General features: G+C 45.3%; 1 protein-coding gene across 1 annotated transcript; it reads left to right on the top strand.

Moving 5' to 3' along the window:
* The first annotated feature begins 304 nt into the window (after positions 1-304).
* LOC135915846 (achaete-scute complex protein T4-like) lies at positions 305-9678 on the top strand. Its single transcript, XM_070527279.1, has 7 exons — positions 305-373; positions 483-703; positions 5367-5754; positions 7053-7256; positions 8393-8610; positions 8976-9095; positions 9492-9678. The coding sequence occupies exons 2-5, from the start codon at positions 579-581 to the stop codon at positions 8465-8467; spliced, it is 792 nt and encodes a 263-aa protein (XP_070383380.1). The 5' UTR covers positions 305-373; positions 483-578; the 3' UTR covers positions 8468-8610; positions 8976-9095; positions 9492-9678.
* The last annotated feature ends 7803 nt before the right edge of the window (positions 9679-17481 follow it).

Genomic DNA, 17481 nt, shown 5'->3' with positions numbered 1-17481 from the left:
AAAATAAGCGTGCAGTTTAGAAACAAAGAGAAAGAAGCAAAAGCATTCAGCGAAAGAGGGAAATAAAAAGTCGATAGCGTCGCTCAAGTGCTCCCATAGACTACTAGTCTGCTGCGCTATCATGTATGTGTTTGCTTCAATACGAGTCTTGCAAAAACGGCATGGGATCGACGATGCCTTTCCTCTCGTCCCACTCAAACCCTCTGCAGGCTGCAGATGCCTCTCTCCTTCTCCGGGCAAAGCGCCCTACGACGCGCGCAGTTCCCATGAGCTTATCTATTTTTTTTTTTTTGTTTCTGCACGTTTTGCCAGTGCAGCGATCCGGCTGGTTTGGAGGAACGAAAAATGCCGCCTGGGCAGACGGGGAGAGAAGGTGAGTGGGTGCCCGGCTCACGCGCGCGCTCTCCCGTCATTGGTTGTGACGTCACGAGTATCCGCTCTCTCCCTCTTTTCTCGTCCTCCTCTCTGGTTTCGGAGCTCAGGGTTGCCCTCCCGAAAAGGGAAAAAGCGAGAGTGGCCTCCGGGCGAAGTCACACCTTCCGTCGGATTCGATTGTGCAGCAGGCTCGGCGTCGAAACATGGAAGCCCTGCTGCCCAGCCCGGCATCGAGCGAGGAGATGGTGTCTTCGGCTTACTACGGCCACCAGCTGGCCGCTGCGTGGTCGGCGACGCCTCTGTCATCATTGCCTGGATTTTGTTCGAGGTATTTATTTCGCACAGTTCTCCCTACTCCCTTCGGGACATATCTAAACTTTGCAGTTATGGAGTGGTTTTCAGTGTACATGGTTCACGTGAGAGGTCATCAAACGTTCATTTTATACCACGGCCAGCCTGATTACGGCTAATAGCCTCGACAAGACACATCCAAAGACGACAGAAAGCAAGTACGATGGAGTAACACCTAGAAGCTCAATTTCTAGCTACACTATAAAACTTATTTGTCGGGTGAAGCTTGACACAATCAAGCTATTTGCACAGCAATGAAGCTTACGTCAGAACGACGGACTAATGGGATTATGCTTTAAGCTTGCGCTTCAAGTGTACGTTGATTGACCTAAATGGTTGCATGAGTTATACCTACATGGAAAATCTAAATAACTGTTCTAGGCTCTGGTCGTTTTTGTGTTCCTAACCAATAATTTTGGCGGGTTTGGTCGCATAGTTCAGCGTTGTATCCAGCCATTGTTTCATTATATTGCTCTTATAATTAACTGTTTTCTACAAACTCACACGGTTAAGCTGCTAACACAGTGTTCCGTGCACACCGAGATAATTGCAGGGACGCAAAGTAGAGACAGTTGGTGAGGCGAGAGCTTTAGGGTGGAGCATAATGTATATTTCTTTTTTTTATAGGTGTGACACCTTGAGCGACACGTTTGAATAATGGGCGTACACTGCATGTCTGTAGATAGAACAGAACATGCCAGTTTGTCACAGCATGATAATCAGCAAAACACAGAACCGTTGTTCAGGAAAAGGCGGCTGAGTTCTCACGGTAATATGTAGCTGTTCATGCCATCTCTTAGCATGTTCGCAGTTACAATCTTGCGGACTTCTGTGGTGAACAACTGCTGTTCCGTACGTGCTCGTAAGAAAGAACAGGTAAAGAAATGAACGTTTATAGGATATTCTGACCCTATGACTTCGAACACTGCAGCAGGCAACACAGTCATTCCGGAGTCCGTATCGTATAAAATTACGGCCCCCTGCGTTAACACAAAGTTCTGCAAGTAGACATTTACTCGAAACGTTAAGTGGCTCAAAAAAAAATGAAGTGCATTTATCATTGAAGATCACCGAAGCCAATTGTGACTGTCTATTTCTTTATTAAATGGTTTCAGTAGACTAGGAAGATAAGAAGTTGTTAATTTTTGTTTCTGGCCATGGAGAATATACTTCTGCAAAAGCAAGAACAATTAAATGTTAATTGGTATAACAAGTTATGCAATAATATAGTAACGAAGTGGTTAGTCATGAATTTGCTTCAACGCCCATAAGTGCAAGTTTGTTCCACAGTACCACAAACGCAGCTATAGGTCAGGCGTTATGTTTTCTGACCACACGTCAAATTTTTGAGGCCTCAATATTGGCACAGCAAAATAGAACATTGGGTATTATAGGGTAAAGTAAGCCTCGCAGCACTCAGCTTTCTCAATATGAACCTAACTACAAATAAAAAACGAAAGTAACCGCGCAACCTTGAAGAACAACGCCTTCGAGAGGGTTAATTGCCCCGCGTATTGCCTTGCGGCACTCTTTGTAGAGACGGCCGAACATGTTGCTGTGGGCAGTAGTGATAAGCACTCGCCAAGGCACGTACATTAGAGTCCGTCGACTGGGTTACCGTGCACTTTCTCGGAATTCGATGGGTAAACATGTATCTACGCGTAAGGACGTTCCTTTAAGCTCCAGTTCGTTTAACCTGCCAATTCGTTTTTGTCAGTTATTTGTGCGTAACCTTCCTGCAATGCTCAAGTTTTAGCGGTATCACTCACTGCCATCTTCAGCAAATGATCCGGCAACACAGACGAATAATAAGTTTGTTGAGGAAAGCAGCCGAATTCTTGGCTTATAACAAGCTACAGAAAATGAACAACGAAAAATTGAGGAAAACTTTAAGGAAGTGATCAAACCACGACAAATATTTGCACACCGAAGAAACGCGAAAGTCCGTAACTTTCCGTGGCATCCCAAGATTGCATGTACTTGTACATATCTTGTATACGAACTCAGCAACACTGTTAGAACAAAGAGAGTCACTACAGTACTTCACACTACTCGAAAGCCTTGCTTCACCAAAGGAACCAACAGATACTGCGCTGTCAAATGGCTTCGGGAACGGTGAACAATTTCATAACATTAGTGGGTCAGTTAAACTCGCAACTTAATGCCAGCGCTTTGGATAACGAAGAAAGCACACAAACCAGGACCATAAATTCGGGCATTATAAGTATTTGTAAGAATATGTGCAAACTAATAATCATATTGAACCTTATTTGCGAGGGATGCCGGCCAATGAGAAATAGCTCTTGTGATAACCTTTCTGAATTCGGCTTCTCAAGCTTTGTCTTGTCTTCAGCAGCTTAGCTTAAGGTTTCCAAAGAGCAGCTCATCTCACAGTTCTTCGCACCTAACTAAAACCCTCTATGTATTACTCAGGAGAGGACCAGAAAACGGGATATCTTTAGCTTGTTCTCACACATGCTTGTTGCAGTTATTCTACCACAACTAGCTATTGGCACAGATTTTCTTCCAAGTAAAAGGGCTTCGCAATTCAACCAGAACGAGGGCCTACAAGCGCAATTTTCTAAACCGAGGGCTAAAGCCCTGGCCAACAGAGGAGAAAAGAAAACATTAACTGTTCAATGACTTACACTTTGACAGTTCTTCCGATAGCCACACTTAAATACTTAACGGTATTAAACCTTCGTGCTGCTTGCGGTGTAACGCGTGTTGAGAACGAATTCTACTTTCCTATGCATGCCCTCACTCGCGATGTTTGCAGTTACGAGTAACACAAAAAGCACATTTCATGACGTTGTGCTATATAAAATATACGTGTGTTTCTTTTGGTGGCTTATACATTTTTATCTGATAGGTGTTTTTAAGTCTGATTATTAATGAACCAACTTACAGCTGTCCCAGCTTCGGGACATTAAACTGCATGAATGAATCAATCCCTCAGGGTAGCTGCCATCATCGCGACGTCTGCCATTACCAAAAACGTGCGCGTAGCAGCAACTTTCGACACAGTCGCACTAAAAACTCGACATCTCACACACCTGATTGTACCGACCTCCTACATGTGGCATGGATCTTACTTTAGCGTGGTAATACTGTACTGTGCACAACCCGCACTTGCCGTGAGAGGAACGGAAGTTGGGCGCGTATACTCAATGAGCTCTGACGATTCTTGATGCATCGCACGTCAGTCGTGAGAAAAACACCCCGGGCACTTTCACATCTTGTCCAGTTCCCCTCGCAGTAGGTAGCGACCGTGGCGAGATGTAGCGCTATGATTAGGCAGGGTGACGGGGTGAGGGTATACAACGGTTATCAGCAGAGTTTCATCTGCGAGCCACAGAAAAAAAAAACGAAAGTGATTAGATGCACGCTGAACGTGCGTCGCTTTTTATTGAGCCGAGAGCGAATGACGCCGCTGGCGGTCAAGTTAAGGCACCCTGGAGCGGTGTAGACACTTGACCATTAGCTTACGGACAGTCGTGGGAACGCAGTAAAACGAACTCATGTCTGTCGTGGGAACGGACGTTGCTTGGTGTATGCTTTGATTACGTACTTCGTAACGCGCCTACGGAAGAAGTCCTGCGGTGCAACAGAAATCTCAGGGCCAGGGACTGAATTCGCAAAGCTTTTCATTCGTAAGTGCTCTTGGCCATTGGCTAGCTGCCTTTGCTAATATGTACTGCAGCAGCATCGGCTGAAATTTTCTCGTAGGAATACTTCAAGCGCAGAAGACTTTTGTGAATAAGGGCCTAGTAGAACCATCTCTAAATTTTTCTTTTATAGACCTGCAAGGGACCGATAGATTAAATCAGTAAATGTGTTAATTGTGACAATAAGCTTTTAATAGCGGGTATAAACTCACTTTATGTATTCAGCGCATAAGCTGTGCATAGAAGGAACAACGTTATTCGCGACATCCTAATTTACTTGGCGCAGAGACACTTACGCGAGTTAAGTATGAAATAACCTGCAATTCATGTTATATACGTCCCATTCACGCCGGAACCCTACCTTTTCAGTGTATTTAGGCGTCTTGGAGTTCCAACTCAGTAATCACTGGCATAGAGCTAATTTACCAAATTAAGTGTGGTTTCTGTAGGAGGTTCACTAAAACTTAAGGCAGTAAAATCTGGATATATAACTCAGTCCCATGGACTTGTTTGCATGGACAGGCGCTTTGAACGGCAACGGATCACATGGTCATCACAAATCGTAAACGCACTGTTGCATAGACATGGATCTACAAACGCACTTAGCTTGTTCTAAAGGAACTAGAAGCTCCAATTCCTATTCCACGTAATTCCTTTTGCACACAGATCACGACTTATTATACAGCCAAGGCTGGGTTTATTACGGCTGACTTTAGAAATTGTGAGCGGTTGATAGATTTGCTGAATCAATTGATTAAACAGTGATGATATCCTGTGCATTCTGTGCCGTATCACTCTGTATTTGATGGTAGAGCGTTCGGTCAAATTTTACCTTGCTTTCATCGATGTTTCTCACGTTGATGTTGTTCTGTTCCCCTCTTTGCTATAGAGCGTATAGTAGCACGTCAAAAAAATCTGTAGCAATTATCGCACTGTTTTTCCTTCATTGAAGTCTCACTGATCTTTTTGCAGCCATGGAAACCGCGGTTTCAACCCGGAAACGCCATCACCGGACAACTCTTCCAGTTGGGAGTCACAGCTCGAGTCTGACTCCCCAACCAGAGACGCCGTCAGGACGGTGGCTGACCTTGTTCCCGTGAAGGGTCCCTTCGTCGCCGCTGGCATCGCAAGCAGTGACGTCGATCCTGCCGCCGTCGTGGTTTCTTCTACGTCAGCGGCATCCGGCTGTTCTGGCTCGCGCGATGGTGTCAAGCCCGTTCCTTCGCACCGGGAGAAGCCGCCGCACCTTGTGGCCCGGAGGAATGCCAGAGAGCGACGCAGAGTGCAGGCAGTGAACAACGCGTTCTGCAGGCTACGGAAGTGCGTGCCGGTCGAGAACAGGGCCAAGAGACTGTCAAAGGTGGGTGGACGCTGAGTGATGCTCGCGTCGTATGAACAAACGAAGCAACCGCAAACACCTTGTGATGGGGCCATTTATGTATGCCACATTTAGCAACATTTTCCAGTAATGACGAACACGATAGAGTAGATGTGCCCTCTGATTAAGAACAAGCAGACAAGACATTCCCTGCCGGGAATTATGACATTATTTGTAAATGAAGTCGAATGCTGGACAAGATATAATTTCCTAGCAAGGGCTCCGGGAGCATATCTAGAGGAGGTGGCTTGTGTGGGGGATGCCGGCGTCGGGCTCGCTTCACATAAGCGAACCTTTTTGCTCATATTTGTATTTGAAGGAACGCTTACTGTACTATACTAAAGGAGAGGTCGTCCGGAATGTTTGAAACCTGTGCCCCGCTTGCAATGGAAGCTGTGGGGGCTTTCGCCCAAACTGCCCCCCTCCCCGTATCCCGAGCCCCTGCAAGTTGTCAGCACTTCATTGCTTGGAATACATGATATGGGAGACACTGATGGCCTTGAGCGTAAGCACAGTGGTTTGGACTAAGTGTCACAATCTCCGTGCCGTGTATTGAAAACTACAGACAGTGTAAGCCTCTCAGGCACCAACTCAACTGCGTGTGTTGGTGAAAAAAGAGAACGTTGCTCAATGAATGACACGCGTTCAACACGCGTAGTTCAACACGCGTTGCATAGTGAAGGGCCAGTTTTAACGTCCAACAATTATCTATTTGCTAACGCGTCCATCACCGTTCTAGTTACTAAATGGCAGACTTACGGAATAGAATTTTCTTAACTGAACCTAGTTGATGAGCGGGCGCAATGCTCAAAAGTAACAAAAACGCAAATTCAACATTTGTTACACGCTTTCGTCTCTGAGGCGCACTGGAGGAAATATGTCGGCAAAGGGGTATGCAGCAATGAAGCGGACGAGAAACAGCCATGTTTCTTGGTGCCTACACAGAGGAAAAATGCGTAAAATAACATCGCATCAGTGAAGAACACTAACAACACGAAGAAAAACTTGCAAGAAGAACTGTAGAAGCTCTGCCTGCTAAAGCAACGTGCACAAAACGGCAAACAATGGTTATCGTCCAAGCGTGCAGCTGCTAATACAATAGTTCATCCTAGGCCCATGAATTCGAGATAGCATCGTACGTAGCATGATATGATTGAGCACGTAACTGGTACTAGAAGGTGTAGCCACGTTTCAGGTTCCTATTCTGGTATTTGGCTCTTGATGATGTGTTAAAACATGATCAGCTTGAATGCCTAATTGAATGTTATTTTTTTCTGCAGGTCAAAACATTGCACAAGGCAATCGAGTACATATATGCTCTTCAGGACCTTCTAGACCAAGCCGACGAAGAAGCTGGCGCTCCAGCGGTAGCAGTACCGAACATGGCAGAGGTTGAAGAGATACGCAAGAGTGAGCACTCAGTTATGAAACAGAAAGGAAACGAACCACCCTGTGACCAACAACGCTGGATCAATCTCGAAAATGTAAGAACTGAGAACATTTCTTTATAATCTGTGAAGTACGGAAGTTCTCTCAGGGAAAAAAAGTCAGCTATCCCAAACCTTTATTATCTGGTGTGATCCCCCACTGAAGTATTAACAATACATCGGTTGAACAGTTCATTCGTAGATACATTTTTGAAGTAGTCGATGGAACGCACTCTAACTTCTCGATGGCAGTTTTCAACAGTGGCCGAACACTTGATGTCTCAAGCTGGAGCCAACAATTCGACACGAGCATACGGGCTTTCGTCTTCGCTCTAACGAACAATATTAAGTACTCTCGTCAGAACGTTGGCTCCAACATGATACATTGTTTGTTCAATCCCTATTGATTGCTTTATGCCTCCGTCTTTCAGTGAACATCTGCATTGTTTAGACGGGAGTCATTTGCTCAAAAGTCCACGGGTTCCATAGCGGCTACTTGGTCGTTAATCAATGAAGCGAAGTTGTGTTGCATAGCATGAACAAGGCACAAAACTTATAAGGGTTCACATACGATTTTGCGGAAGGTTTGTCAGTTATACTAAGTTCGCATGATATAAGTAGAAGTATAAGTCATTGGGCTCACCAACCTAATAATATGAACTCACCGGACCCCCGTCTTTGCACCTATGATGCACGCCATAGATCCCTGCTTTACCCGTGTATTGCGGCAGGACAATTAACCTTTAAAGAAAAAAGCTTCTCAATAATACACGAAAACCACGAAGCAGTGTTCCCGAGAATCAACCGTACCGATTCCTTAAGGGATTTTAATATACGCGTATTATGTTAAAATGACCTTGAGAAACCATTTATTCCGGCACACAAGTTTCCTTTATCTCAAGCCTTGACAACGTACAACTCAATTCCAGGACAGTATAATTATAAATAGATGGAAATGGGGCGAAACTCTTTGACATATTTTTCTAGGTAAGAAACTTGCTATGTGAACCTTGATATTTTAGTTTTAGAATAAATATTTGCTCAAATGGACTGTCATTCTCTGGACCCGAATGTAAGCTTTAAAAAATGGCACAGATAAATGTGTTCAGTTGCGATGGTTACAAGACAGAAAGTGCTTGTACCTGTGTGGAGTTACTCTGGTAATTAGTTTCAATGCTCCACTTTGGTTGCAGGTTGATCGAGGCACAGAGAGTTACCAAGGCTTCGTCAACTTCTACGAACAGTTTCCAACAACGTATGCAACCTGAATGCACTGTGTACGAAGGGTGGAATTCAAGTTGGTGGTGACGCTGATGGGCAGGCGAAGTGATATATGTGCATTATACGGTTCAAGCGAGCTACGAAGGTAGGAATGCACTAGTAAAGAAGCACAGCTTCATTCTGCAATAAGGTATGCATGGCTGTTTTCTATAACTCACTAACAGTAGAGTTTACTCTTCGAGGTTGTAAAAACAGTAGTACTAGAAAGTCTTGCATGAAAGCAAAAGCTGCTTATGAAGTTTTATGCTGATTTTTCAAGCACTTGAGCTGAAAGACATGTTTATTGAATAATTTGAAGTTGTCATATTCTCATGGCAACAGTGAACTTGAGTGCTGAGAGGGTCATCAATGCTTAAGAATATATTCTAGGTTTCGTGTGAAACAATCCTGGCTAAGTGAGTTATTAGTGCGTAAAGTATTACTGGGTTGCTTAAATATATTTTCTCATGCTCATGCGACAAAAGTCATGAAATACATGATTCCCACCTTTTACAGCTGTGACCATCAGGGATGCATTCGTGGCGCCTTGAGGATCATCTGCTGCTGCATCCAATTCACTCATCCATGCAAAGCAGGACATCGGGCTTGAATGCGACATGATGCAGTTGCTTTTCTGTAAGTAATACACGCAAATATATCTGTACACAATAAATACAGCGAATCACACTAATAAAGCATGACTTACATGCGTTTACACCAAGTCATTTTTTGTTAATTTCTCGTACAGTGCTAACAAAACTACGGTTCAATGAATTCTCGAACGTGCTAGCTTATGCGTATGATTGTGATATGTGTATTGTTCGTGTTGAAAGGTGGAACATAAAGACATGAAGATTATCCTCATCTTTATTGCGCATTCTTCAGAAAGCTCCATTTATAATCTCGATGATAATAATTTCATTCATTGACATAACCTGTATTAAAAACGCATTTGGTGGTCGACCAATTTGCAGCAGTTACATGTCTCAGTTGTTCATATCTTCTCGCTTCTTTTTCTCCTCCCATTTGCAGGAACTTGGTGGTCCTCATTTCAATAATGGAAAGCTGGTGATACGGAACTCACACCATTGCCAGTGGTCCATGCGAGTACCGTTGCTACACGGGCTGTGGATACATGTTTCCGGTGCAAAAGTTTAGGATGAATGCGGATGAAGTTGCGAGAAGGACATACGAAGGCCCGGAATGGGGGATATTAAATAATGTATAAAATTTTCGCACAGCTGTATTGTACGGAAATAAAAAAAAGAACGTTATCATGGATTCTGGCCATCTTTTGCTTCTTTCAATTACGGCAAATATTTCTTTTCAGGTGGAAATAAGGAAAAATGTCATGCAGAAAGCAACATCGCAACTTCGGTAAACGTGAAAGCGAAGACCACCCGTTACAAAATAGAACAAGAGGTACCAATATGGTCGAAATATAAGGCGCACCGTATGAGATTACTGTCAACGATTTCGAAAAGCACACGAGATCCTCATGTGGTATGAGCGGTGAAGGTTCAGAGATGAAGAGGGAATACACGAACACTAATATAGAAGAAGACGCTTGACTGTGAAGAGCACAACCATTCGAATTGCACAGTCACACGCGGCGTAGCAGAGCTTCTTGTTTGACTATGGTGCGTTTTGGCATCGAGGAATCATTTTTAGTGCTCCAACGGAAAGAAAAATAGAGAAAAGACGCATAGTAGCCCTAGATCCTCCGTCTCTTCTCTTTCTTTTTCTATTCTGGCGCTGAAAACCATCCTTCACCGTGTACTTTTACCACCTGTGCAGTGAAGTGTAGAACAGCTGTCTGCACAACAACTTGCATATGTTGTGTATATCGGTGTCCCCAAAGACATCTTCAATAACGGGAATGATATCGAACGTTCGTTCAACGATTTTCTATTGATCCTCTTACGATGGCCATGTGAGCAGCAGCTTGGCGAGTTAGGGTGGCTTTCTTGGTATCGTAAAAGTGTAATTAACTAACACAGCAAAAAATAATTATTTTTGTCGTTAGTGTCCCTTTAACGAAATGCCTAAAAGGAATATTCCGTTAAGCTTTCTTGCAAGAAACCCGGCCACTCATACCCTGAGACAAGGCCGGGTAATTACGGCTGGCACAGCCGCCGTGAAGTTCTCGCAGTAATTGACAATAAGCACCTCTACGTCTCGACAATGAGAACATATGGTTCTAGGTGATTTTTTATTAGTAACGAAGGACTGCAATTTATCCTAAAGCAACCAATCATTTAACGTAGCATGTTTCGCGAGCTTTCCTTGCATAAAAATGCCTCAAATCTGTGCAAGCCCGTGAAATCCCAGATGTCATACGGACGCACAGGCTCTGAAGCGGTAATCTTGCCCGCTCTTTCTTTGATAAAGTTTTCCCTCCAAGTGAAAAAAAAGCTTTTAAATAAAAAAATATGACCAGCACAAACTTGTATTGCTGTCTAGCCTGCCTTTCATTTCTCTGAATGAGAACCTGTCACAAAAATCGCAATTACCCGTGGTATATGCACTTGAAAACTTAATTCTAGGCCTTCGATTCCTTTATTCTATCATTTTGCCTTACTCCCTGTTGTTCTGAACTGAATCACCATTTTCGCGAAACAAGGTATATTACTGGATTTATTAGACCATCGGTTATCTGCGCAACACAGCTCAAAGATCCGCGAAACTCAATTTCATCTTCTTAACCAGAACGACAACTACACTGAAACATTTTGAGCACTTAATGGCGATGGTTTCTCCCATGGCTAAAGTCCTTACAATTAGGACAGTAAAATATTTTATTGTACGTGACAGCCAACTCAAACTACACCTGCAATCTGGGAGGGTGAAGTTAAAACTGTGCATCGATTTCGACCATTTGCTGCTAACCAAAATATCTGACCCGAGAGTTTGACAGTGATAGACATTGAAGTTTATTTCATGCAGTTTTTGTGCCATCTGTAGTAGCTATATGGTCATGTTTAATTGCAACGATAGATTACAAAAAACAACTTAATTTGCATCCATTATTTCGACCTAACCACTTAAGTGTGACGAAGTTGGCCTTGGCATAGTTTCCTAGAAAAATCACTAGAGAGAACTCAGGCGCCAGTGTCTACGGAAGCTTCAAGCATGGCGGTTCAGCTAGCATAGAAATAATGACTATAGTTTGTGGATTTGCCTAAACAACGTCCTTCTGGCTTCAACCAGGCTTGTGATCTTGCAGGCTGATCGTTCTCGACAAGATCTTGCGTTACAAACACCGCAACTTGCTGATTAAGCATGCGCACCAAATTGTTGCCTTCATGCATGCTTTCCAAAAATAACATTGCTCGGGAATTTAGAAAGACAAAGCGTAATAAAGTACTGTAACAAAATGAAGCTTATAGCGCACGAAAGGACTAGGGCAGGGAAAGACGGGGTACATGCAGTCAATGTGTCATACCAACACGCCAAAAACGCTGCGTTACTGAACTGTCACAAGAACGTCTTAAGCCGGAAGCACGAGACAAAAATATGCACTAAGCATCATTCCCATGGTGGCAGACCAATCGCAGTGCTAGAGATCCATCTAGCAACTTTAGTGTGGCATTCCATCAGCCATGGGACAGACCAAGCGCCTTTAATAGGCCCGTAAACCTGTTAAAATGCTTAGGGTGTACACACTTGCGTTTTCTCTATATTCCACACATCAAGGTTCCTGCGTTTACATGCTGCGCCTGCCCCTGCTTGACTCGATTGCAAAGCTGTGAAGGTGAGCTATGCAGCAGCGAACTCGTTTTAGAGAGCAATTGCATGTTAGATTATGCCAGGTGAGCGAAAGGAATCCAGCAACACTGTACATATTTCATAGCCTATCGTATTAGGCCATCGCGCATTCCAATAAAAAAGTTGCGTACATTCATTATGTTTATAGTCATTGGATCACTGAGGCAACTTGAGCGCAGCCGTCGTAGCATTGACGGTGCTTCCACTTGGCTTCGTAGTAGTTTTCTTGTTTTTTTTTGTGTTTTTTTGCAGCGAAACGCACCCCGCATCCGGCCAAATCGCACTCCGCACAGCGCATGCGCGGCTCGTGCGCATGCGCCGTCAGGTGGACAGCAGGACAACGTTGGCGGTGGCGTCGACGACGCGAACGATAATTTCGCAATGATAGCTCGCGCTACTATAACTACCGGAATAATAACTCGTGCGCCTCATAGGCTGAAGCTTCGTCCTACCACCTTGCCGCTTCCGGCAGCATGTAGGAGGAAATGTTCGGCTTTCTTGGCCATGCAAACGGGGCTCTTTCTTCTTTTCGTCCCGATGACGCGTCTCTGGCAGTCCGCCCACTTCCTTATGCCATTCCTCTCTCGGGCAACAGGTGGCAACAAAGAACGCCCGAGCCACTTACACTTTACGAACGAGCTCACGGCCAAAGGTCAAGACACTGTGAGGCCTTGCCAGGAAGTGAGGGTGCAAAGCGAGCCAGGCCGGCATCGGAACGCGGGCATCCTTCTGGAGGAGCCCAACCGAACGCGACGTACGCCGTTCCGTCTGCTATGCAGCCACTGTATAGCAGACGAGCGGTCGTAAATATGGCTACTGCGGAAAGGAAGACGGAACAATGGCGACCGTTCGATGCGTGCCGCAGGGTTTAGCGACCTGAGGGCACAGCGTACTCTTGTGCTGCGCGATAAAGATGCCCCGATATGCACAATCACCGCAAGAGAATAAAAGATTTGACGAAAACTTGTACACATATTCAGATATGCTGCGGGATGTTAAATGCCATTGACCTGAATTTACCTGCGCAGCTAGCCGTCCTGACGTCGGCTCTAGTGCAGATAGGACGTACGCAGGTACCCATGATTTGCATACGACAGAAATAGCGGAAGTGCGCTAAACGGCTACCATGTCCTTTTGATACTGACATTATGTAAACAGGGTTTGTTCGTTCTAATGCGTTTCGCGATTACGATAGAAACAATAAATGAATGAAGCGAGTGTGTGATGGAACTTATTTAGACAAAAGCTTTAATTACGCTTGGTCTTATAATTTCTAGTACTGAGGAGGAACTCGGCCTGTCAATGACGAGAGAAACAGATACAGGCTCTTTAATGAAAACTTAATTGGTCCAGTTTGCCTAGCGGCAATCCTGGCATGGTACTTCAGAAGAGTGCAATCCTATCCGCCTGATTTTGCATAGCTACATAGACGACTGTAAAAATGAGGAAAAATGACTGCCTTGCTGAAAACACGGGGAACGCGGGAGATGGAAGTTCAAGACGACGAGAGAAACGAGAACAATGTGAAAGCAGGAGCCAACGTTTCGACAAGTGTACTTGTCTTCTCCAAGTCCACTTTGTCGAAACGTTGGCTCCTGCTTTCGCCTTGTTCTCGCTTTGCCTTGCTGAAGGCACTTATTGAAGGTTACCAAACAGTGAGCCGAGTAATAACAGCGGAAGAGCAAGACGTATTTCAGAGATCAACCAACAATACCAAATGCAATCGAGAAAGCGAGAGTTCTGTGGTACTAAGCCGGGGGGGGGGGGGGGGGGGGGTCAGCGTAATCCGACCCGACGGAGCACCACTGAAAAGGCCGATCAAAGCCGGATTATCCGATTGTCAACCACCAGCTTAGCGGGTCTCACGGCCGGCATTTTCCGCTGGGTGCCTTGCTCAGTGGCCGCGCGTGCGGCTCGTGTGCGGCAAGCGTGCAGCTATGGATTCACCGCGCGCGTGCGACTGTGGGGTGAGTGGCCGCGGTCCTCGAGAAAAGAGAGAGCTGCGCTGGGCTGTAAATCATTCGTTCGGCGAGGAACCCCCTTTCGGAAGAGAGAGATGACACTCCGGCTCCTTCTCGTTCCGGGCGGTGAACGAACGGCCCATTGTTGCCTGGTCGCGCGATAAATTCCGCCGGAGACCGCGGTGGCCGTGAATGGCGGTGTCACTATGACGCCCTCCCCCCCCCCCCCCCCCCCCTCCACCCTTCTCCACCCCGGAAGTGCAAGGTCTGCGCGTGTTGGAGAAGGGAAGAAAGGTCGCTCACCGCATTAAATATCTCCTAATAACAGTGCGAAAGGTAGATTGGCATACGGTAAAATTAAAAGAGCGCAGAAAAGAACACGGGCAAAACTCCGCAACACAGGCGCTCATTTCCGTTATGCGCCCTTTTAATTTTACTGCATGCCATGAACAAACCAGCCTAGCAGAAAACCTTGTTAAACTGATAAGTATTTATTTATTTATTTATTTATTTACTTTTTTCAATACCCTGAGGGGTCAAGGGGTGTTACAGGGTGGGGGGGGTTACATATTAATTGCAATAGTCAAAAAGAAAAACAGTCAAGTGCATCTAATTGCAACAGAAGTTCCTGATTGCAGTCTTGAATAACTTGCGATCTTTTCTGGTAGCGATGGCTGGAAGGGGGACGGTGATTCCAATCTATGATAGCCTTTGGCAAGAACGTATATAAGAAAAGATAAGCGAGACAAAAAGGGGGCATATACCCAGTAATTCAGGGCAAAAAGTGCGATTTTCAACCAAATTTTGATCTGACCAGCGTAATCGGCTGGGGTAGTCATCGAACGACTCGCGAAGTCCTGATAACCGCGGAGATGACAAGCTTACGCGATGGCTGTCTTAGCAGGCTTCGAGTTCTTTTGTCGGAGAAGAAACATTGCTAGCTGACTAGTGTGAAGTGATGAAACAATGAGAACATCAGAATGACTACTACAGACTCTATATAAATAACGTATTCAGCAATACAGTGTGTAGCTACATTGCTAGAATGTTAATCGCAATAACTTCGACAGTCATCGCCGGAACGGGTTCTGCCCAAATTTTGCGCTCTTGGTTCTAGGTGAAATCAAAGCCTAAAATAACTATTTATTTTCTCGTGTTTTTTTAGCGCATGTCTATAAAAATTGTACGCGCACGTACATTAAAAATCGGCTGCAAGCACGGAGCATGTGTTACGTGACTTTCTGAACCACGCTGACATGCATTCAAACTGATTATCGCCGCTTCCTCTGCAATCCGGCAGCCCTAGAATCGAAACGTGCTTAGTACGAGGGTTCCTGCGATAAAACTTTGTGTGATTATTAAACGCACGGGATTTGAAACAAACTGTCTCTCGAGGCCCTCCAGCTACCGGGTGCGAACCGCTCATGCGCCGTCTACAGCTGTGTCTACGCCTAGCAGGCCTGTGCATTCTGCTTCATGACGTCATGCTACTTGGACCGAAACTCGCATTGCCAAGCCCAGCGTGACGAAAGCGGTGGAGTCTAGATCACCACGACTTACTCGGAAGCATGCCGACCTACGGGGCAGAAACCTGGAGGCTTACGAAAAGGGTTCTACTCAAATTGAGGACGACGCAACGAGCTATGGAAAGAAGAATGATAGGTGTAACGTTAAGGGATAAGAAAAGAGCAGATTGGGTGAGGGAACAAACGTGAGGTAATGACATCTTAGTTGAAATCAAGAAAAAGAAATGGGCATGTGCAGGACATGTAATGAGGAGGGAGGATAACCGATGGTCATTAAGGGTTACGGACTGGATCCCAAGGGAAGGGAAGCGTAGCAGGGGGCGGCAGAAAGTTAGGTGGGCGGATGAGATTAAGAAGTTTGCAGGGACAGCATGGCCACAATTAGTACATGACCGGGGTTGTTGGAGAAGTATGGGAGAGGCCTTTGCCCTGCAGTGGGCGTAACCAGGCTGATGGTGATGATGATGATGATGATGATGATGATGATGATGATCCCCATTAGATTCTGCGACAGTCGGCAAAGGTAGCATGACGTCACGGATCTAAGTGCACCGGCTTAGTGCTATCTAGAAGGCGGTGGATGCATACAGCATAGCTGCACCCAGTGGCAATGACGGCGGGAATGCGCTTCGCAAGTGTTATCGTAATAGAATGTGTCTTTGGTGTAAATACATGACAAATTTGACTGTTCATGCTAGAAAAAACCGTTAGTAGTTCTGACCCGGACATATGAGGAGGGAAAATGACAACGCAAACGTGTTTTTCTCTTCCACAAACCTCCATTTCCCTAGCTCTTCCTGTGCGGTGTCAGCACGCTTAACTTCTTTTTTTCTAACATGAATCCCTGCCAAATAGTTAAACTTTCTGCCGTTCTGAGCTATGTTTGGCTGACAGTTCTGCAACAAATTTGTGTTTATCGCGCTTGGGCTGTTTCCTGCCCCTCGTTTCCCCTTTCGGACATGAAGCGAGGTTGTGTTGGGCTTGGCGTGGCGTTTACAAACTCGTATGCATTTCACATGGGCACGGTGGGCAGCCCCGTTTGTGCAGCGCGTGGCTGTGTTGGAAACCGTAGAACACGGCTTGTGCGGTTCAGAAGAGAAACGACTGCTTTCTTTTTTCATAACATGAGAGAGAGAGAGAGAGAGAGATGCCGTCTTTAATGAAAGCTGGACCTGCTATCACCGAGCTGATGACCTGTCATGCTAATCCAAATAATGGGTGAAATATATAGCATACTTACTGGACAGCCTTCCCGTATAGCTTACTACCGCATAGGCCTGCTATGCACAGAGATTGCGCCCCTGCAAGGTAATAGTGATGTCAGCTTACCTGCAGTTTATAAATCGCTGAGTAAATTCTGTAACGTCTGCCTTCTATACCTTGTTCTCCCCGCATGAAACAAGCAAGCCCAACTTGCTCTTTTTATTTTTCTTTCCCTTCACTGCAGTAAGTGTTGCGCCTCACTGACAAAATTTATTTGTAGTCTGCCCCCGACCACAGAAACTTTAGGTGGTCCGCATAGGATCCAAGAAAAAAAAAACGTGATGTGTCTGCCCACAAAGGTTTAGGTCCGCTCCTATAATTGCTTTAATTTACGACATGCAGGCAATTAAAAGAACAACCTTGCAGCCCCCCTCCCAACCCTCCATATTTAACTCCTCTCTATTTCGCTTCCCCAAAAAACAGCCGCGCGTGCCAGACACGGGGAATCCCCGCGCCTGGATCGATAGTCACTTAATCGAATCCGCGATCTGCCAATTGGCACAA

The sequence above is a fragment of the Dermacentor albipictus genome, chromosome 10, assembly GCF_038994185.2.
Source record: "Dermacentor albipictus isolate Rhodes 1998 colony chromosome 10, USDA_Dalb.pri_finalv2, whole genome shotgun sequence".
NCBI lineage: Eukaryota > Metazoa > Arthropoda > Arachnida > Ixodida > Ixodidae > Dermacentor > Dermacentor albipictus.
This window is presented reverse-complemented; position numbering and strand designations above follow the sequence as displayed.